General features: G+C 47.9%; 1 protein-coding gene across 9 annotated transcripts in view; it reads right to left on the bottom strand.

The window, feature by feature from the left end:
- The window catches only part of MLPH (melanophilin), an 86560-nt gene that overhangs the window by 40489 nt on the left and 23191 nt on the right, over positions 1 to 22880 (bottom strand). For 6 of the 9 annotated variants that reach the window (XM_032800060.2, XM_032800064.2, XM_032800063.2 and 3 more), the window contains exons 3-7: positions 18172 to 18393; positions 16488 to 16624; positions 6376 to 6414; positions 4631 to 4725; positions 1639 to 1767 (exon numbers count right to left, since the gene is read on the bottom strand). In XM_032800060.2, the coding sequence (XP_032655951.1) occupies positions 1639 to 1767; positions 4631 to 4725; positions 6376 to 6414; positions 16488 to 16624; positions 18172 to 18393 (622 nt within the window). The remainder of the gene's footprint in view (positions 1 to 1638; positions 1768 to 4630; positions 4726 to 6375; positions 6415 to 16487; positions 16625 to 18171; positions 18394 to 22880) is intronic. The other 3 variants (XM_032800067.2, XM_032800069.2, XM_032800070.2) reach the window with 1 other exon arrangement.

Genomic DNA, 22880 nt, shown 5'->3' with positions numbered 1-22880 from the left:
TTGTAGAAATGGAACCAATCCTCCTTACTTTTGAGGTTTGCACATCACTAGCCTGTATGCAAGTCAGTTTGGAACATTTCAGGAAAACCCTGCTTTTTGGACATCAAGCAAGAGATGCTGCTTTTTTTTTGTGCATCAAGCAGAATACATGAATCTTTTATGACAGAGACAAGGTGGGTGAGGTAATATCTTTTATTGGACCAACTTCTATTGGTGGGAGATAAACCTTTAGAGCTACGCAGAGCTCTTCGTCAAATCTGGGGAAGGAAGAAGAATCTCTTATGTTATACATGCTACGTCGAGGTGTGACTTTCACAGTCATTCGGTTTGTTGTTCAATCTAGGCACAGTAGAATCTCAGAGTTAGGGACATCTAGGGAATGGAGGTTGTTCATAATTCTGGAACGTTCGTAACTCTGAGCAAAACATTATGGTTGTTCTTTCAAAAGTTTACAACTGAACATTGACTTAATACAGCATTGAAACTTTACTATGTAGAAGAAAAATGCTGCTTTCCCTTTATTTTTTTAGTAGTTTGTGTTTAAGGCAGTATTGTACCGTATTTCCTTTTTTTTTTTTTTTTTTTTTTGAGTCTCTGCTGCTGTCTGAATGTGTACTTCCAGTTCCAAATGAGGTGTGTGGTTGCCTGGTCTGTGTAACTGTGGTGTTCGTAATTCTGAGGTTCTATGGTACTAACGGCTCTCAGTTTGCAATGGCTAGTAACAGCCACTGATGACTGGAAGAAGTATTGATGTATTATGAAGCTGGTTTTGCACTCTTCTGCACAACTGTTATGCAATAATTATGCAAAATTATTGTTTTTCAGCTTTGGGAAATCTTCCGCTACCCATACAATTTCCTCTCTTTTTCAGAAGGTCAGTCTCCATGTGGCTTGCTGTGACAGGCCAAGAAGTTTTGCAAACAATAAGAACAGCTTTGCCTGTCAGGACTTTATGGATAAGGGTTTTTAGATGGCCTCAGCTCCTGCCTAGAGGGGCCTGCCTCAGTGTAAACACAGGAACAAAATTACAGACAAAACAGATGTGGGTTGGTTACATGCCTCTCCTGCTTAGAGAAGCACCTCAGCTCTCTTCAGGTTTCCCACAGAACAGGGAGAGAAGGGTCTTCATATGTCCCACTCCTTTCCTCAGCTGGCTTTGACAGAACTCAGTATTACAATTGTGGATACAAGGGCTACAATTCCCAGCCTGCCTTGCTCTTCATCTCCAGTGAGAGCAGCTGGCTGGAACCACAAGAAGCCATCTTTATCCCTTACCATTGAGGCTAGAAATGAACTGAGCCCATGTTCATGTGGGATTGCAAAGAAACAGAGACATATCTGATTTCTGCAGGGGCCAATTTAAAAAAAAGTAATTAAACCCAGAAGAAAATGAGGCCAGAGAACATGAACTTTTCCGAATCTCCTGCCATCCTAGCTCACCAGTCCTCACTCCAATTCACTATCCTCATTCTGATTTATGTCTTCAGGAGTAAGGTCTATGTGGCAGAAACCAAAGCAAGGGAGGGAAGCTAATCAACATCATACCCTTGGAAACTCCAAGCAGCTGAGCAGCGGAAGAGAAGAAAGGATGAGAGCAAGGAACGAGAGAACAGCAGTCCCCAACCACCTCCCCAGTACCTGGTGGCCATCCTGGTTGACCGGAGTTTGAGAAAGCTGCACAGATTGACGGCGTGATTGAGCAGAATATTCTGAGTCCATATCAAAATCAAAGGGATGAACAGACAGCAGGCGCTTTGTCTTGCGCATCTTAGAAAGCATAGAAAGTGCAAGAAAGCAAAATTCAGTGTAAATACAACTGGTCTTTAAAAAGGGGTTTGATGACTCTGGAACTACCAGAAAGGGGGTTCCAAAGAGGATGGATCTAGACTGTTCTCAGTGGTACCTGATGACAGAACAAGGAGTGATGGTCTCAAGTTGCAGTGGGGCAGGTTTAGGTTGGATATTAGGAAAAACTTTTTCACTCAGAGAGTGGTGAAGCACTGGAATGGGTTACCTAGGGAGGTGGTGGAATCTCCTTCCTTAGAGGTTTTTAAGGCCCGGCTTGACAAAGCCCTGGCTGGGATGGTTTAGTTGGTGTTGGTCCTGCTTTGAGCAGGGGGTTGGACTAGATGACGTCCTGAGGTCCCTTCCAACCCTGATATTCTATGATTCCATGACTCTTTCAGCCCATAACTATCTATCTCACCTATGTTTCTGGTTGTCTCTTTTCTTCTCTACTGGCTACAGATCTGACATTACTGGTTTGCCTAATTGTATTTATGCATCGAATGTTGCTCTCTGACACATCAGTGGAGCTATCTGGGTGGTAGAGGGAAGAATATGGATCACATTTCTTCCTATTTAAAGGGTATGTAAATGAGAATGGGAATGATATCCAATATTGGTGTGGATCAGATGAGCAAGGTCTATTTCAGGGTGCTTTGAAGTGACTGGAAAGACTCCCTTTGAACTCAATGATCTTTTGGTCAAGACCATAGTATTCTGGGCTATAGAGAAACTCAACTGGTGGTTCATTGAGGAGTTATGGGGAAGTGAGCTTGGTTCAAATTTCACAGAGAATTCCAAGAGCTGCCATGGAATCCTCAAACATGCGTCCCCCGTTTCAGCCAGGGGATCACTCAGTGCCACTGCTAGGAGGCACTGCCACCTCCGCTCCTTAAAATGCCCCACACAGCTTTGCAATGAGATCTAATTTATTTGGCCTGTGTGGAATTTTACACTTCACTGTCTGATGCTTATGCCGGCTTAAGAGATCCTTTACCAAACTAAGACTATGTTTACACTTTTGTCGGTAAAACTTTTGTCTGTCGGGGTGTGAAAAAACACACCTTTGACCGCCATAAGTTTCACTGACAGATGCGCCGGTATAAACAGCACTATGTTGGAGGGAGATGCTCTGCTGCTGACACAGCTACTGCCGCTCGTGGGGGTGAGGGAGTTTAATGATGCTGATGGGAGAGCTCTCTCTCGCAGGCATAGAGTGGCTACATAGGAGACCGCACAGCTGCAGCTGTGCTCCCGTAAGGGACGTAGCGTAGATACAATTCTGGGGAAGGACAGCATGTGTCTTTAATAGGTTAGACTGAAATGAAGTGACTGCATTTCCAGACCAACTGAAAGAAACAATTACTCCCCAGATAATGGCAATGATGTAACAAATGGATGAGGTAACGAAGCTGGCTAAGAGGCTAACTTATAGCATAAGGTAGAAAATGAAATGTGATGTTTAGAGTCTATTTAACAACCCCTAGCTCGCACGTAAGGCTTTTCATCTTAAAAGTGCTGTAGAAAGGAGGGTCAATATTATTATCCCCATTTTACAAAGAGGGAAAATGGGGCACAGAGGGCCAAAGTGACCTGCAGCAGGTCACCCAGTAGGCCCAGGACTAGAACCCAGGCCTCAGTCTGGTGCTCTGCCCTCTAGGCCACACTGTTCCCTCCTATTTAGAAAAAGGTGGTTAGTGTGTGTGACAGGGTGCACTCACCCTGCACTGGACGGGGAAGGGTTAACTCCTCACTGTGGGATGAGGAAGCCATGCCCCCATGTCCAAACTGGGCATGCTCACGGTGTAGCACCAGTATAAGAAGGAGCAGCCCAGTTCAGTCTGGTCTAGTCACTGGAGAGGAAGGATGTATGCTGAAGGCTCCAGCCTGGCAGCTGTGGAAGCCCCAGACTGTGGGAGCCGGAGACACCGAGACTCATGCAGAAACCCAAGTACACGAGGGTGCCACTTGGAGGTCAGAGCCCCTGGGATCAGCACATCCCGAGGAGACCGGAGATCCTAAAGACGTCTAGCTCAGGACTGCAGAAGTCACGATAGGAAGTAGCCCAGGGAGGGACTAGCCATTGTTCCTACAGCAGTCAGCATGGTTCTAGCAGATCTCTGCTAAGTGGCGAGCCCACTTGCCACTACCAGGGCCCTGGGTTGAGACCCGGTGGAGCAGGGATGGCCCACGTCTTCCTACTCTGGCTGCTGCACCTCTAGGAGGTGGCCCAACCCTATTGACTCTGGCCACTAAATTTAACTGTCCTGGGAGTCAGACTATGGGTATTGACTCTGGCTGCTAGGCCTCACTACTCTGGTAGTCCGGGTATTGTTACTGACTCTGGCCGCTAGGCCCCACTGCGCCCTGGAAGTCAGGGCATTGCTAGTGACTGGCTGCTAGGCCTTACGGCTCTATAGCAAGAGCCAGTCGGTAGACTCGAACCCTTAGGTCTCACTGCCTAGAGGCAGAAGGCGGCTTGAGGGATGGGGTGCACTCACCCTGCACTGGAAGGGCCTCCCCCCGTCACAGTGTGTCACTCTGAGAGAACCAGGATGCTCATATTAATCAAGGGGAAAGAAACCTGGTCAAAAGGGGGAGTGATTTTGGGAGCATCAATTTCTGGGAGCTTGACACCACAAAGGGACCTGATCTCCAGAGGGCAGGTGTCCAGCACTTTCTTTACAGCATTTACATTGGCGACATGGGAAGATAGGTTTGTATCAGAAAACCAAGGCAACGGAAACCCCCCCACCAGCTAAGAAAGCCCAGAGCGGGGAAGAGCACAGTCCACACTGAAGCACGCGGAACGAGGCATAGCACGTCCATAGAGGTAAATGCTCACCCTAGTATAGTGCTCAGCTTCGGCTCCATCCACCAGGTCATCTTCATCATCGCTGTCACTGCGCACCCCGCCGCCGGCACGCAGCTGGCACTCACCTGGGAGGGAGTACAAGAAAACGTTGTGCATCAAGGGCTTGGCAGCCCCAGCACCACTCGGGGGGAGATTTCAGAGCGGCTGGCTGAAGCATCCCAGCCATCATGTGGCTGAAGAACATTGTCTGTGGGTTACCCTTGAGTTGCCACTTGGCTGGTTTTTAACCAGCCTGGCTGGTTTTCTTACTGCTGCAGCTGCTGGTGAAAAGATTTAATTGGTTGTTTTTCTGCTTGGGACAGTTAACTATAAAGATACATTTAGCGTGTTATGGTGTGCATGTGTGTATGTACAATGGTTCTCTAGCACAGACCAGTGATAGTTAGCCATGGTCGGCATTGGGACCCTTTCTGTTGGTGGCGCTGGAGGGTAAGGAAGCCAATGTGTCTCGGAGATGGCAACTCGATGGGCCCATACTGATGTTCCTCTTAGAACGCCTCTTGGGGCCAGCTCCTGCTCCTATTGGAGTCATTGGCCTCAAGAGGTGCTCATAGGCCCATGCTTTCTTAACACACTGCCTTAGTGTGTCATCTTATCTCCCTCTAGTGGCTGATCCAAGGAACATACACAATGTCACCCTACTACAGCAAAGGGAAGCCTCCTTTAGCTCAAGAGATATAGGCCAGCATTCCTGGAGCTGACTGCTCCAGATGTGATGTGTCTTGATGACAGTGGTGAATGTGGCCGTGGTTCACAACCTTTATCTTCTTATAAAAACTTATATCATCTTATATCCTCACACTAGTTGCTCTTCCTGCTGCAGACCAACTTTCCAGCTCTGTGATTTATAAGATACACCCATATGGACTTGGCCAAATTCAGAGGTGATGGTTAAATTACACGACAGGAGATTGGTGTGAGTCTGAGTCTGAGAGAACCTCACTGAGTCTAAGCTAGTGACTCTAAAGTGTAAATCACATCAGTTCAGTTTAGATTTGCTTATTCTTATCTCTAACTCCAGCCCAATATAGTTTTTCTCCTGATTCTCACCTGCCCCCTTGTAGCAGGGACAATCAAGAGAAAATCCAGACCTCTTCACCCTTCTGCGCTAACCCTTCTGTATTAATGGATCACAACCCTTGATTTCCAGACCTGATACTATTCTAAGGAGTAGCTCCATTGATCTCAATGGGAGTCAATACTGCTTTGGAAAGCACAGATAATTCACAACCCCAAACAGTAATATTCCCAGAGAGCCCGTTAGCCAGACCCGAGATGGACAAAATGCCCATTCATAGGAATTGGGGAAGTTTTGATTATCACTGGCAAGACCCCCCAGTTATGACATTATGAAGGCCCAGATTCGGCAAGGTACTGAAGCACATGACTAACTTTAAGCAAACAAGTAGTTTCCATTGACTTAAATAGGACACCTCATGCTTAAAGATAGGCAGATGATTAAGAGCACAGCTGAATCAGCTTAAATCTGAAAAACAGAAGTCTCAGAAGAGGCATGGTTTGTTTGAGTGAAAAGGGATCAACGCCCCTCCTGATATACACTGTTCTGAGGTGTACAACAACAAGCTGGGTTTACAGGAACCAAGAGGACCTGGAAAGCAGAAGATTTGGGGACCTCTGCTAGTACTGCACTGAGCAATCAGACCAGCCCACTGCTACAATTTCCTTTTAAATGGCATTAAAAAAAACTGACTTACTGTTGATGTCTGGCAAGCTGTAAACTCTGTCATGAAGACCTAAGTACAAAGAAAAATTGAGGGGAAAAATAAACTCTTTCTACAGGTATGTTACACAAAGCAACTTCCAGAACCAAGCTGAGCAGGAGCTAGAGTCCGTTAGCGAGAATTTTTAATCAATCGGTAAACTCAGGGGTTGTACCGTACGACTGGAGAATTGCTAACGTAGTTCCTATTTTTAAGAAAGGGAAAAAAAGTGATCCGGGTAACTATAGGCCTGTTAGCTTGACGTCTGTAGTATGTAAGGTCTTGGAAAAAATTTTAAAGGGAGGAAAGGAGTAGTTAAGGACATTGGAGGTCAATGGTAATTGGGACGAATTGCAACATGGATTACTAAAGTAGATTGTTGCCAAACCAACCTGATCTCCTTCTTTGAGAAGGTGACGGATTACTTAGAGCAAAGGAAATGCGGTAGATCTAATTACCTGTTGCTCCCCTCAATTTCAGTAAGGCGTTTGACACGGTTCCACATGGGAACTGTTAGTTAAAATTGGAAAAGATGGGGATGAATATGAAGTTGTAAGGTGGATAAGGAACTGGTTAAAGGGAGACTCCAGCGGGTCGTACTGAAAGGTGAACTGTCAGGCTGGAAGGAGGTTACTAGTGGAGTCCCGTCGCAAGGATCGTTTTGGGACCGAATCTTATTTTAACCTTTTTTCTTACTGACCTTGAGCACATAAGTAGCGGGAATGTGCTCTAATAATAGTTTGCGGATGATACACAAAGCTGGGGGGTATTGCTAACTACACGACGAGAAGACCGGGGATCACTATTACAGGAAGATCTGGACCACCTTGTGAAATGGAGTAATAAGTAAGCTTAGAGGGTAATGAATATAATAGTGAAAAGTGCAAGGTCATGCACTTAGGGATGTAATAATAAGAATTTTAGATATCGTTGGGGACGCATCAGTTGGAAGCAACAGAGGAGGAGAAGGACCTTGGGGTATTGGTTGATAGCAGGATGACTATGAGTCGGGGCCAATGCGATATGGCCGTTTAAAAAAGCAAATGCGGTTTTAGGATGCATCAGGCGAGGTATTTTCGCAGCAAGGATAAGGAGGTGTTAGTACCGTTATATAAGGCGCTGGTGAGACCCCCACCTGGAATATGTGTGTGCAGTTCTGGTGTCCCATGTTTAAGAAGGATGAATTCAAACTGGAACAGGTTCAGAGACGGGCTACTAGGATGATCCGAGGAATGGAAAACCTGCCTTATGAAAGGAGACTCAAAGAGCTTGGCATTGTTTAGCCCTGGCCAAAAGAAGGCTGCGGGGGATATGCTTGCTCTATAATATAATATATCAGGGGGATTAAACGTTAGGGAGGGAGAGGAATTATTTAAGCTTAGTACTAATGTAGGCACAAGGACAAATGGGTACAAACTGGATATTAGGAAGTTTAGACTTGAAATTAGACGAAGGTTTCTAACCATTAGGGGAGTGAAGTTCTGGAACAGCCTTCCGAGGGAAGTAGTGGGGCAAAAAGACTTATCTGGCTTTAAGACTAAGCTTGATAAGTATATGGAGGGGATGATATGATGGGATAGTTTAATTTGGGCAATTGATCTTGGATTATCAGCAGATAAGTCTGCTCAATGGTCTGTGAGGGGATGTTGGATGGATGGGATCTGAGTTACTGCAGAGAATTCTTTCCTGGGTGCTGGCTGGTGAGTCTTGCCCACATGCTCAGGGTTTAGCTGATTCGCCATATTTGGGGTCGGAAGGAATTTTCCTCCAGGGCGGATTGGCAGGGGCCCTCTGCAGCTTGAGGTCTTCAAACCACAATTTTGAGGACTTCAATAACTCAGTCATGGGTTAGGGGTTGTTATAAAAGTGGATGGGTAGGATTCTGTGGCCTGCTTTGTGCAGGAGGTCAGACTAGATGATCATATTGGTCCTTTCTGGTCTATGAGTTCTCAAGGCACAGCTAGTAAAGCAAATTAAAAAAACTGGACAATGAGTGTGGAGTCACAAGTGGACTGAGAATCAATGAGATTCTGCTGTGTCAGAGTCATAAAGAGGCTTAGAGCAGCTTGTTCACACTTCATGTATTCGGCACCAACATGTGCACAGTGCTCTCCTGCAACAAACATGCAGTTGGTTTTGTGACCTTATTTAATAGCCTGACTAGGGAGTTGTGGGGGATCAGCACTTCTCAGTGTCAGGCCTGAGGATAATGTAAGGCAAAGGTCCTATTCCACTGGGATTCAATCATCATCATCATGGGACTGAGTCACCTCCCAGTGGAATCCATGGAAAGACTCTCATTGACTTCAATGGGATCTGGGTCACAATCCAGGACAGCAGGCATGAATGTGCACCACGTCTGCAGATACTCCTGGGCACATATGGGATCACTTGAGTGGCTCTGCTGCTTCCTCCCAAGAGCTCAGAGAGGGCATAGTTGGATCGCTGCTCTTCTGCTCATGCCATGTTTGCACTAGGCTGCATTCCATCACCCCTTCCTGGCCAGCTTGTCTATGGAGCCAGCCAGAGCAAGTAGGCATGGACTAAAATATGCATGACACCCACCTAAGCCAGCTGGTTCAGGGTGCTCAGTGACTTAGCCGGCACCTAACACACAGTGGGGCACGCATGAAGGATAGCTAGAATCATAGAATATCAGGGTTGGAAGGGACCTCAGGAGGTCATCTAGTCCAACCCCCTGCTCCAAGCAGGACCAATCCCCAACTAAATCATCCCAGCCAGAGATTTGTAGAGCTGGGCCTTCTCTAAGGAAGGAGATTCCACCACCTTCCTAGGTAACCCATTCCAGTGCTTCACCACCCTCCTAGTGAACAAGTTTTTCCTAATATCCAAGCAGAGACTCAGCCAGGAAAAGAACAAGAATGCTTAAACCAAAGGGAAATAACAGATGGAAGTGACCAAGAGGATATATCGCTTGACTGCGGGGTATGCGTGCCATTTATTACTAGGCTCGCAGCTAGGGGGTGCTGTTGGCCAGCTGGTCTGTTAGCAGTGGTTGCTAAGAGTGCTGGGTGACTGGGCAACAAAATGGCAGATGCAATTTAATGCTGATAAATGCAAAGTAATGCACATTGGAAAGCATAATCGCAACTATACATATAAAGTGATGGGTCTAAATTAGCTGTTACCATTCAAGAAAGAGATCTTGGACTCATTGTGGATAGTTCAATGAAAACATCCACTCAGTGTGCAGCGGCAGTCAAAAAAATGAACAGAATGCTGGGAATAATTAAGAAGAGGATAGAAAATGAGACAGAAAATATCATCTTGAATACTGCATGCAGATGTAGTCTCCCCATCTCAAAAAAGATATATAGGAATTGAAAAAGGTTCAGAAAAGGGCAAGAAAAATGATTAGGGGTATGGAACAGCTTCCGCATGAGGAGAGATTAGTAAGATTGTGACTGTTCAGCTTGGAAAAGAGACAAGTAGTGTGGATACGACAGAGGTCTATAAAATCATGACTGCTGTGGAGAAAGTAAATACGTGTTATTTACTCATAAGACATGAACTAGGGGTCACCAAATTAAATTAATAGGCAATAGGTTTAAAACAAAAGGAAGTATTTCTTCACACAACGCACAGTCAACCTGTGGAACTCCTTGCCAGAGGATACTGTGAAGGCCAAGACCATAACAGGGTTCAAAAAAAGAACTAGATAAATTCATGGATGATAGTTTCATCAATGGCTATTAGCCAGGATGGACAGGAAAGTTGTCCCTAGCCTCTGTTTGCCAGAAGCTGGGAATGGGCGACAGGGATGGATCACTTCATGATTCCCTGTTCTGTTCATTCCCTATGGGGCACTTGGCAGTGGCCACTGTGGGAAGACAGGATACTGGGCTAGATGGACCTTTGGTCTGACCCAGTAGGGCCGTTCTTATACCATTGTGTCCTTTTCTTTCGGCTGCTGCCCTTGCCACCTCCAGGCTGGGTTACAGCACCATGCTCCACATGAGGCTCTGCTCTAACAGCACCGAGAAACCGCAGCTGGGGCAGAAAGTGGCTGCTTGCTTGTAAAGCAACACTCCACGCAGTGAGCCCACGACACCTGTGCCCTGATCAGTGCTGCCTGCAAAGTGATTTCACTGTCAGGCTGCAGGCGCTGGAGGCCAGTGAAGCTCTGAATAGTTTGGGCTTTGACTTAAAGACTATGTCAGTGGTCCCCAGGGCGGTGCCTGCGGGCACCTGGTGCCCGCCGGAGCATTTATGTGCGCCCGCCTAGTGCCCAGCAGGGGAGAGAAGCTGTGGCCTTGCGCCTGTCGGGGACAGTGTGGTGCGGACTCTAGTGTTGTCTGTCCTCTGGGCTTCTCTCCAGCTTCTCTCTGGATTCATGTATTATGTAATATTAAATATGGTGTTTTTTGTATTATTTAATGTACAAATACAAAATAAGCCTTGAAAAATTGTTGGCACCCGCCACACTCTTCTGAAAACATGAATGTGCTACCGGCCACAAAAAGGTTGGGGACCACTGGACTATGTGATGCGTGTGCAATTGCAAGGAGCCAAGGCATGAGACAGAGCTAACCAGGCCAGCCACAGCTAGCTGGTGGTGGCAGAGCTCTTACGGAGGGCCGGCTTTAGGAAGTGTGGGGCCCAATTCGAACATTATTGGCGGGGCCCCGGCAGGGATGACTAAAAAAAAAAACGTGTAAAAAAAAAAAAAGTCTTTCATTTCTTAGCAATCGGTTCCCTATAAAAAGTTCTGATTTAAGGAATGTGCCACAGTATGTATTTTTTGTACCAATAGGATTACCATAAGTCTATATTTTCCTCCCGGGTGGCGATTTAAGAACCAAAAAGCCTGACATGTCCGGGAAAATACAGATGTATGTTAACCCTACCTAAAGTTCTTTTTTAAAAAGATGGGCCTGAACTAGAAATGAGCTCCGTTTCACATGCGTGGGTCCCCACCACTCTCTGAGGATGCAAGGTGACCAGAGTCCCCAATGTTAATAGAGCAGTCCTGATTTTTGGGTCTTTTTCTTATATAAGATCCTATTACCCCCCACCCTGTCCCAATTTTTCACACTTGCTGTCTGGTCACACTAGGGTGTGCACATGTGTGGGTCCCAGCTGCTCCCTGCCCCCCTCATTGAAGCAGGTGTGCAGGGTTACTGCCCTGGGAACTGCAGGGAACCAGTGGCCATGGGGCTGGCTGGAGGCAGGGCAGGGGCTGACTGGAGGTGGGGTCTTGCTGCAGGCAGGGCAAGGAGTGTGGGGCTGGCTGGAGATGGGGATGTGGGGTGGGCTGGCTGGCTTCAGGAGGGCCACAGAGGGGTGCAGCAGGGGTTGGCAGAGTTGGAGACAGGAGTGTGGGATTGGCTGGCTTCAGGCAGGGGGATGCGGCAGGGGTTGGCTGGAGATGGGCTGTCTGGAGACAGGAGCTGGTGCAGGCAGGGCAGGGGGTGTGGGGCTGGTGCAGGCAGGGGGCGCAGCAGGGACTGGTGTGGGCAGGGGGTGCAGGTACAGGGGGTACAGCCCACCCTGTACGGTGAGTGCTCCCTCCTTTTTCCTCCCCCACCAGGGTAGCAGCAGCAGTCCAGGGCTTGGGGGTTATTTAAAGGGCCCAGGGCTCCCCTGCTTCTACCACCCCAGCCCTTTAAATAGCTGCTGGAGCCCTGGGGAAGCAGCGGGGCTCTGGCGGCTATTTAAAGGACCGGGGGCAGCAGAGGCAGCTGGAGCCCCAGCCCTTTAAATAGCCCCTGGAGCCCCCTGCTATCCCAGGGCTCTGGGGACTATTTAAAGGGCCCGCAGCTCCCCTGCTTCTACCGCCCCAGCCCTTTAAATAGCCGCGGGAGCCCTGGGGTAGCGATGGGGCTCTGGCAGCTATTTAAAGGGCCGGGGCGGTAGAAGCAGCGGGAGCCCAGGACTTTTTAAATAGCCCCCAGAGCCCTGCAGCCCTACCCTAGGGCTCCAGCAGTGGGGCTCTGGTGGCAATTTAAAGGGTCTGGGGCTCCAGTCCCTGCTGGGATCCCCAGGCCCTTTAAATTGCCCCCTGGGGAAGCCGGGCCACCCCGTTACAGCACACCAGCTCTTGCCGGTACACCGTACTGGGGTTTGGGTGCGAGGCCCTCTTAGGGGCAGGTCCCGATTCAGAGGAATTGGTTGAATTGGCCTAAAGCTGGCCCTGCTCTTAGGGCACAGTATTCGGCTGTCCAATTCACTTCCCCACTGGGTCTGAGGGCTTCTGAAGCTCATTACATGCTGCAAGGCTTATCCATTTCCCCATGTTTTTCAAGGGACACAGGGATGGAAAGGAGGGCAGATAAATATATTGGGGTGGGTTGTATCGGACTGCGTGGCCAAGCACCGCATGGGCATTTTTAGGATGACATTAACAACCAGTTAAGACCTCGATTCCCCAATATAATTAAGCAAATGCCAAACGTTAAGTTTCAGTGGGGCTAAACACACACACTTAAAGTTAAATTCCCTGCAGAATCTAGGACTCAGCAGTGTGTCTGGTAGATGACAGGGTGCCGCACAAATAACCAATCATATTCTATCACATTGCCCGTAGTAAATGCTAATTATTATAAGAAGATTAACTCCCAAAGGGAGCCTTCCAATTTTCCTGTATTTTTTAAACTGATAAAAAATTACTAGCCCTTCTGTTATGAAAAAAGACTAAGCAAATTATTATCCTTCATTCTTATTTCAGTATTCCCTTTGGTTTGTTTTAAGCTAAACACCTCAATGTTCTTCACTCTTTCAGTATACTGCGGAGAAATGCGCAAATTAGATCCAGCAATCATTTTAATTTCATACTAAATACTATCTACACCAGGCGCTTCTAATTGTATTTCTATGAACTAGTGGACTTGGGAAAAGAATAAGGATATACAGGCTTAAGCAATGTACACCCATGGCGTTAGTGAAAACTATTTGCTGGGACCTCACAGTGGGAAAAGAATTCCCCCACCCTTGATCTCACCATAGACCAGTGGTTCGCAAACTTGTTCAGGGTAAGCCCCCTGGCAGGCCAGGCTGGCTTGTTTACCTGCCGTGTCCACAGGTTCGGCCAATCGCGGCTCCCACTGGCCATGGTTCACCGCTCCAGGCCAATGGGGGCTGTGGGAAGGACGGCCAACACGTTCCTCGGCCCACACCGCTTTCTGCAGTCCCCATTGGCCTGGAGCAGTGAACCACGGCCAGTGGGAGCCGCGATCGGCCGGACCTGCGGACACAGCAGGTAAACAAACCAGCCTGCCAGGGGCTTTCCCTGAACAAGCGGCGGCCCTAGTTTGAGAACCACTGCCCTAGACAACAGAACAAGTTTTCAGATAAATAGCAGTCATACTATATCATGTTGGCAGCAGCGAACTGTTACTGAGTTCTATAGTTAAGCATATGATGTTGATGGCAGCTTTGTTGATAAATCCAATCCCTGGCCTGCCGCATTGAAGATGTTTATATGCCACCCGGCCACTCTCTAGAATAACACACACCTGTTCCAAAGGCTTTAGCAAAGGTGATGTCAGTTTTTAAAACTGTCCGACGCTGCCACCTGCTGGCAAGTCAGTACACAAACACTTCTCAGCCTGCAGAAAACGGGCGGAGGAGAAACCTCTGCGATAAAGGGCCAGCTCTTCAACCTGTGTAAACTGCCCTTGCTCGGCTGTGGCCAGTTATTTAAAAGCAGCCGTGCTCCTTGGTTTGCTTTGAATTAGGAAGCATAAATGTTGGTTCAGGACTAACTCCTCTGCTGCTCTGGAGCAGAGCATGGCACAGAGGAGATTGGGGCGGGGGGGTGAATTCAAAGTCAAACCCCATCCCAGCAACTGGATGGGGGCCAGATTAGAGCGAGTCTGAATGACCTGAGGGCTGCTTTAGCTTCATTGGCTTGAAATAAGCCCCTCAGAGTCATTACGCAGACCACAGTGCACTCCAGCCCTGCCCCCAACACATCTTTGTCTCGGGTTCAGAGGAGACCCTGGGCACCAGATTTGTATAATTTTTGGTGGTGCGCAGAACAGGTCCAAGCAGAGCTGTGCTGTCCATAGGATGAACTGGGAGAACTGCCTCAGGCCCTCCGCTTTGAGGGGTCCTGCGCTTCAGGGGGACACGGGGTCGAGGGCGGCCTGGGGGGTTGTTGGAGGGCTGGTGCCACCAGCAGCGAGTGACCCGGCCCCAGCCCACCCCCCTGCCAGTGCCTGGTGTCGCTTGGGGGAGTGGGAGGAAGCCAGAAAGAGGCGGGATGTGGGGGAAGGGGTGGAGTGGGGGCGGGGAGGAGAAGGGGCAGGAAGAGGTGGGGCAGGGCATAGCAGAGTGGGGCAGGCTGGTGCCGGGTCCTTCACTGCTGCTGGTGCTGGACGCCTGCTAACCCCTAGGCCATTCCCCTTGTTAGGCCTGGATAAAGATATAGCAGACAAAACCAGGCATGCCAACCTGACCAAAGTCAGGCTAACAGAGGTTTGTGGGTAATCCCAGAGTGGAAAAGAACTGAGAAGCAGCATGTCTCAGGAAGCGCTGGGAAAAAGTAAGATAAGGGAGGGGCTGCATTCCTGGTATAGTACCAACTGTGCTGTGTTAGGAACAGTTCCTTTGAAGAACTGATAAGAAATCCCAGCCTCCCTGTTTTCACTCCTTGGTTCAGTTCTCTGTCTGTTTTAACTCCCCTACATTCCTAACTTCTGGTGCTTGCTAAGATATTGTTAATCACCTAATGCTGTAAAACATGTATACTAAAAGTGTCCAGTTTCTAGTTGTTAGAAGAAGGGGGTGGGTTGCTCCAGGGAATAATTTATGACGCGACGGAACTGTCTATATAGGCTTATACTAAGATGTAAAGAGCAGGCTGGTTCTTTCTGGAGACGAGCTGCTCTCTATTGATGCGTGCACTTGTCAATACAGAGCTTTTGATTGGACCTTGCTGGTGTTGCCTGTCTCTCTCGCGGTCAGACAACGAACTTTGCTGTCTGGGTTAGAGTCCCTGACACCCTCAAGCGCAGGTGCCCCCAAAGCATGGGGCCTGGGGCGGTTGCCCCAGTCCGTCCTATGGACGGGACAGCTTTGAAAATATAAGCCCAAGCATTGGTGAGGCCGGGCCCACATTCCTGAATATTGGCGGCGCACAGGGACCACAGTCCCATATAACTCACCGCCTATGGAGGAGACAGCTATGGCAGCTCTTCCAACCTAGAAAAATTCTCAGCTGCCCTTTTAGGGCAGTTTTAGTGTCCCTGCGTGCTGCTCTGGCAGTGCAAAGAGGCTGGAATCTGGCCCTCACTTACAGGCTTAGAGATACTTTAAACAACAGTGCGAGTAATGATATAAAAGCACCACATCTGTATATTTTTTGTATATAGATGCACAGCATCTATATACATACACATGTACACCACACACACACGTCCACATTCATCCCTGGTCTCAATGGAGTTACACCAGGGATATATTTTACCTAGTCAGTTTGAGTCCCCATTTGAGACAATCCAAATTTTGTAGCTGGTGAACGGAAGCACAGAAAGATTAAAAGACTTGCCAGAGGTTACTCAGGAAATCTGTGGCAGAGCAGATAAGTGAGTCCTAATGAATCTTTGCCTCATTTACTAACAGCAAAATTTACCAATAACTTAGCATTAATTGGTATTATATTATTATAAGAACTATTACTAGCAAGTAAGCCTCTGACAGCCAGGTGCTGGGACTAGATGATGTTCAAATAATTGCCCTGTTCTGTGCATCACCTCTGAAGCATCTGGCACCAGCCAGTGTTGGAAGACAGGATATTGGGCTAGACAGACCATTGGTCTGACCAGTATGGCCATTCTTATGTATCTGCATTGTATAGCTTCAAAGAGTTGTGTAATGCCAACAGACCCTAGTCACCAGCGGGCGGGATTGAACCTACGACCTCTGGAGCTAAATGCATGAGCTGCTACTGTATGAGCCAAGCACTATATGGCTCTCAGCTAAGGCTGTAGAGCAGACTAATTTTCTCTCTCTCTCTAAGTGGTCTCAGTGCCACCAGATGGGACACAACGCCACACCCAGAAGGTGTGTCTGTTACAGTTGCTCGAGCATTAGTTAAATAAGCATGCGAGGCAGATGAAAAGGAGTGCAGCCCTTTGCCATACCTAGCAACGTTGGATTCATTTTCTGCCCATGCTGTAGCCTGCCGTAGAGAGACCGCATCACTTTAGCACTTCCAAACCGCTTGAACCGGGATCTCACGTGTTCATAATACCACTCCAGGGAGCCAATCTTCACAATCCTGCCCAAAGAGAAAAAGAGAGAGAGGTGGTAACTTACAGACATGAGGCAGAGCGGTCGTCCTTTCACTGGCCAGGGTCTGATCAGATCCACCCGAGTCAATGGAAGAACTCTCACTGACTTTACTTTAGTGGGTGTTGGATTGGGCCCCAACGGAAGACACAGAAAGAGGCAAGATATTGAGTTTATTTCCCTACCGTCCTACCGTCCACACACACATGTATCCTTCTTTCCACTTAGAGCCAGTAAACAATATTGGACCTGGAGTCTCAGATGTCTTTTTATGTCTCCATCTCTCTGGAGCATCCACAACATAGAAGTGTAGCCGCAAAAGGGATTTTCACACTGGTTAAGATGCTTTCAGGGGGGTGGTATGTTACCAGGAGTTTCAATCTTAATAAAAAGGCCCCCTGCCTCCAGTACAAATGTGGCGGGTGGCGGGAGTTGTTTTGGGTTTTGGTCACTCTTTGCTCCCCCGACACTAATGGTCTAACCTCCCTCTGACTCGGTATCGATGGAAACCCTGGCTGTGCGCAGCGGAAGGATCTGACAGCCTGTTCCAGAAGACAAGATCACAAAGGGGCCCATTCTATGCTCGGGCAACACCCGCATAAAGCCCAGAGCACTGACGCTGCTTCCAAGAGCCCACGCCCAGGGTGATAATCCCTTCCACGCAGCTGCCCCCAGACAGCAGCGCCTCCAGTTTCAGATTGTGTGCTGAGACTACAAGGAGCTTCCTTGTATAGTGCATCTCAGGCAAGGACGTCACCATCTGAGTCCCTACGCCCAGGGAGTGCAAGGTTCATTCCCTCCCTCACCCTGGGAGAAGAGGGGCATATTGCTCCAGACCAGGGGGAGGGGAAGAGACAGGGATGTGGCACCATCTCCTCCTGGGGCAGAGAGGTCCTGTTCAGCGTCCAACTCCAGCCAGCGCCTTTAGGGCCTAACAGCTCTCTGTGCTACACTCGAATGACTCCTCACCCCTCTTTTCTTTGCCAATACAGCAGTGACAGTTCCTGTGTCCATAATTTAGGTCAGAACACGGACCAGGGCTGCCCAAGGGAGCATTACCTCTGTTCTCTCCCCCACAGGGGGAAAGGTGCTGAGAGCGGCAGTGGGTCACGGCGAGGTTGTGTTCTCTGTTACTAGACACCCAGAAGGTGTAGCAAGGGTCCAGGAAAATGACATGAAAGTAACAGGCACTGCCCAGCAACTACAACATCAAAACTCTTTGGAGAGGGAACTTGCACGTGAGATCTTGACCATGGGGTTACTCATCATAATAGTGCCTAGCTCCCATGGAGCATCATTCATATGTAGATTTCAAAACACTTCACAGTATTATGATCCCCATTGTACAGATGGGGAAACTGAGGCACAGAGCGATGAAGGCCCGGCAATAGGCCAGCGGCAACGTTGGAAATAGAACCTAGTTCTCCTGAGTTTCTTGCTTAGGACATGCCCCCTAGCCACTCTGCCTCTCATCTCCAGCCCCATTCCATTGTGAAACCCCTTCCCCTGCAGGGCTGCTGATCCCTGTCCTTCTACCTGGATAAGCGGCAAGGGTCACAGATCCAGGCTTGCTCCTTTTTGTTGTAGCGGCTGCAGTTCTTGCAGGTGTAGAAGTGGCAGTCCAAGCACTGGCGCTTGCTGTTCACCAGGAACTTGAAGGGCTGCAGGCAGTGGACGCAGTGAGTCTCGTTGAGGTGGGACTGATTGGACAGGAGCTCCCTCTTGGTGCCCTCCTTTTCAATCTTGCATTTCAGTTCCCTATAAAAGCCAGACACAGACATCAGGAAACAAGGAACAGACATGGCTCCGCCCCATGGGTTGAGTCTGGAAGCAGCCCCGAGGACTCTCAGCTGGGAGATCAGCTGACTCAACGGTAATCATTAAGCACACCGACCCCAGCTCTGCTCTGAATTACGTTGCTGTAAATCTGGAGTGATCATCCCCTGCTATTATGCAGCACTTTTCATCCGCAGAACTCAAAGTGCTTTACAAAGGGGGTCAGAATTGTTATTCTCATTTTACAGATGGGGAAACTGAGGCACACAAGGAGAGAGGTGACTTACCCCAAGTCACCCAGAAGGACAGTAGAAGAGCGAGGAATAGTAAGAACCCAGGTCTCCAGAATCCCAGTGTAGTGCTCTATCCACTAGGATATACTACCTCTCTACTGTACGCCACTGAAAGCAATGGTGACACACTGGATTTTCATCAGTGTATCCGAGCATGGAATCTGGCCCATTAATGGATTTGTTTATCCTGTGTGACTTTGACCAAATATAATTTCATTTAGCTCTGCATCCTTCCACATGACAAGCTTCAAGACATTATAAATCACTCTAGACTAGCATTTTCCAAGCCCCATGGCTTGTTGAAACTCTGCTCTGTTATCACTAATGAAACAAGTATTAGAAAACAGCACAGCTGGGCCAAAGAGACAGTGTTTGGATCTGGATCCAGATTAAGTTTAGACTAGGGCTTGGGTTCAAGGCCAAACAGGCTGTATGGTTCAGGTTTGCTGAAATCCTGCCCAGTAGCCCTGGAAGATTTTGGTTGCAAACAGTAAAAATCTCAGTAGATCAGCTGTTCTCACAAGATTTTGACTGAATCCAAAACCACAAAACAGACTTGTTGGGCTTAGGTTCCAGTGTGGAATCAAAAGCCGCAGGACCAGATGCTTAGAACTTCAATGAAGCTTACACTGAGGATCTGGCCCAGTAACTCTAGACCACAGCCTAAATGTGCGATTGCTATTGCCTCATTGTTTACTTGTATTCCCAGATCTGTCTTACCATCTGTGGTCTCTTGTCTTATACACAGATTGTAAGTCTTTGGGGACTTTCTGTTGGCTATCTGTAGAGCAGCTAGGACAATGGGGTCCTGGTTCATGAATAGGGAGTCTAGGCACAACGATTATACAAATAACACACAATAATAAATAATAACATAATCATAATTTGCTTCTGCTTTTCAATTCTCCCCACTGCCCCTTAGGAGCTTCGCAAGTAGGTTATTTTCATGGGAGTTTGGCTGTGAATTGGGGTTTTGGACATCATCAGTATAGACCTGTTACCGAGAAGAAGAGGTTTGAATACATATGTCTTCACTGGAAGTGCTCTATTTACAATTAACATGGTAGGGAACCAAGATTTCACTATCAGTTCTTACAGTTTTTGGACTCATTCCACAGTCCTGCAGTACTAAAGTCCATGAAACAACTACAATTGAAAAGAAGGTAGAAAGGTCTCAGAACAGCATGTGTCAGTTACGAAGAAAGCAACCATGTGAGACGTTCATGACAATCCCATGAACGGCTATCTAATACAGAGCACGCTTTGAAAGCAATCTTGGCTGGAACTTTGTTAGCAGAAAGAGTCTATTGTGAGGCAAACATTTCATTTGCTTTTAGGATATGCTACCCAGTCTGGACAACTGGCAATCTTCAATGCAGGAAGTGCTCCATGTAGCCTGAATTTCAAGCAGCAGTCAAGGTTGGCTAAAACACATGTTCCAAATCAGCTGAGCAAGAACAGTGTCCTAATGGAGGATCTGCGGCAATACCTGAAGGGATTTCTATTTGTTCTCAGTGCAGTGTGTTAGCTAGGACACACCACAGCTTGTTTGCCTTTTGGGTTATGATTAAGAAGCATAATGTTTGATTTGTAGGAAGGGTCCTTGAAGGCTTGTTTTCCATCTAGGCAGGGCTGGAAAGCCGCCCCTTCCTGAAGACAGTTAACACGGCTGTTCCACATGGACTAGAAATCTCAGTAGCTCAGCTGTTCTCACAAGGTTTAGCTGTGTCCAGAGTAGCCACACTAGCCATACATCATTGCAATGCTCTTATCAAGGGGTTAATAAATGGATGTCAATAGGACCCACTAACAGAAAAGTTAAAATGCCAGGTCAACAAAGCCAGTTTGTAAGAAAAGAAGAAACCATTCGATTTCATGAACATTTTTCAATATTGGGCAGTAGTGGAATGGCTGGGAAGATCCCAGGGTTGTGCCTGAGCAGGGCCGGCTCAGGCTTTTTTGCCGGCGAAGTAGGGGGGAAGAGGGAAGAAAAAAAAGCCGTGATCGGTGGTACTTTGGCAGCAGCTCAACTGTGCTGCTTCCTTCTTTGGTGGCAATTTGGCGGTGGGCCCTTCACTCCGAGAGGGACTGAGGGACCTGCCGCCAAAGACTCAAACGTGCTGCCCCTTTCCACTGGCCGTCCGAAGCACCTGCTTCCGTCGCTGGTGCCTGGAGCCGGCCCTGTGCCTGAGGAAGCACGCAGGGCAGGATCTGTGGGAATTCTCCCATCAGTAGCCTGTGCATAAGATTTTCCAGGAGGATGAGTGTCACCTGGGGCCAGATTCTGATGGTGTAAATCAGCACAGCTCCATTTACTTGAACGGCGCTATGAAGGTTTATATCAGCTGTGAATCTGGCCCAGTGTGAGCCTGCTCCATGCATTTCCATGGGTGCTTCTGGCCACGAGATGTTTACAGTAGTAATAAGTTGTTCATCACTGAGGATGACTTATAAAAGTACCCGGCAGCCACCTTTTGTCTACATAATTGAATTCCCAGTGTCGCTTGCTCATTCAGGAAAGTCCTGGCATTCGCTTGCTTCTGGGAGCAAAACACTTTTATAAAGAAGTTGCTGTCAAGAGACCATATCCGGCTCTCAGTTACACACTGACTTCGGTGGAGCTATTTGAAGCTAGCTGGCACATGCTGGAGTAAAATCAGCGCGAGAGGCGACTCAGGCCCCAACCCTTTATACTTAGTAAACCAAATATCTCCCAATGGTGTCTCTGTTAAGCAGCACATTTACCTGTGGTTATGACACAAATCAAGGGCTCCGGCTTTACAAACAACTTTCTAAAAACTGCTTTCGGAAAGAGGGCTGGTTTTTAGCCCTTTCCAAAGGCAGTTTTTGGCAGGGACGTCGGTGCCTAAAACAGCCCTCATTCTTAATCCTAGCCAACGAGCAGTAGGTATGTGTGCGCTGGCGTTTGGGTTATGGAATGAAAGAACTCAGCAGGCTAAGCAGAACAGGAGTCTCTGGCTATGTAGCTACACACTGTGCCCCCCGGGCCCACCTCCTGCATTCTGAGAATTGCTCTTTGGAGTAGCGATTGTCCTTTTTTTATGTTTGTCCAGCACCTACCGCAAGGAGGCCCAAGCTATGTAATACCCTAATAGAAATGTTAAGAACTAATAACGTTTGCTCTGTGTTGTGCTCGATGAACTTTCCCACTGTGTACTGGAGGATCAGAAACTTTCACCAGACCAGTTTTTCCTGTTTTCAAAGCCTGCCAGCTCCTCTCTACCCCTGCCAAGAAGATAACAGGTCTCAGCTGAACCAATTTAAAAACCAGAGGAACCATGTGGCATTTATTTATTCTTTTCAACAGTCAGGATTGCAGCCAGCTCCTTTGTTACTAAATTCCCTGCAGAACGAGTAAGCAAAGGTGTAGCTGGCATGGGCTGTTATGGAATTACCAGGAAAAGCCTCTAGCAGATTGAGGCCGAAACCCACAGTGGCAATCCAGAAAACAGCCGGATATCCCCGTGGTGGAATATCTGTTGCAGAGGGATGGTTTGCTGGGTGGCGTAGGGCTGGCATACCACTCCCTGGTACAGAAGAACACCGAGGGGATGGCATCAGGGAGGGCAGGGTGAGATCTAGCTATTCTGGATAGCAAATGGTTCCCTTGAGTCTGTTCCAGCCTGGGCATAAATGAGAACAGTAGCTGGGCTGTTCTAGGCTACGCCAAAGAGCAAACCATTCCCCGCTGTCACCAGACTTTCCTAAGAACACTTTTGCCCCCATCGTCCCAGGCTGTGCTTCCAAAGAGGCTCAGAAGGGAGAGGGGTAACTAGTGGTGTTTCTCAAGGGTCAGTCCTAGGACCAATCCTATTCAATTTATTCATAAATGATCTGGAGAAAGGGGTAAACAGTGAGGTGGCAAAGTTTGCAGAGGATACTAAACTGCTCAAGCTAGTTAAGACCAAAGCAGACTGTGAAGAACATTAAAAAGATCTCACAAAACTAAGTGATTGGGCAACAAAATGGCAAATTAAATTTAATGTGGATAAATGTAAAGTAATGCACATTGGAAAAAATAACCCCAATGATACATACAATATGATGGGGGCTAGTTTAGCTATAACGAGTAAGGAAAGAGATCGCGAAGTCATCGCGGATAGTTCTCTGAAGACGTCCACGCAGTGTGCAGCGGCAGTCAAAAAAGCAAACAGG

Source organism: Chelonoidis abingdonii, chromosome 10 (assembly GCF_003597395.2).
Source record: "Chelonoidis abingdonii isolate Lonesome George chromosome 10, CheloAbing_2.0, whole genome shotgun sequence".
Classification (NCBI taxonomy): domain Eukaryota; kingdom Metazoa; phylum Chordata; order Testudines; family Testudinidae; genus Chelonoidis; species Chelonoidis abingdonii.
Note: the sequence above shows the minus strand (reverse complement) of the source record. Positions and strands in the feature narration are given on the sequence as shown.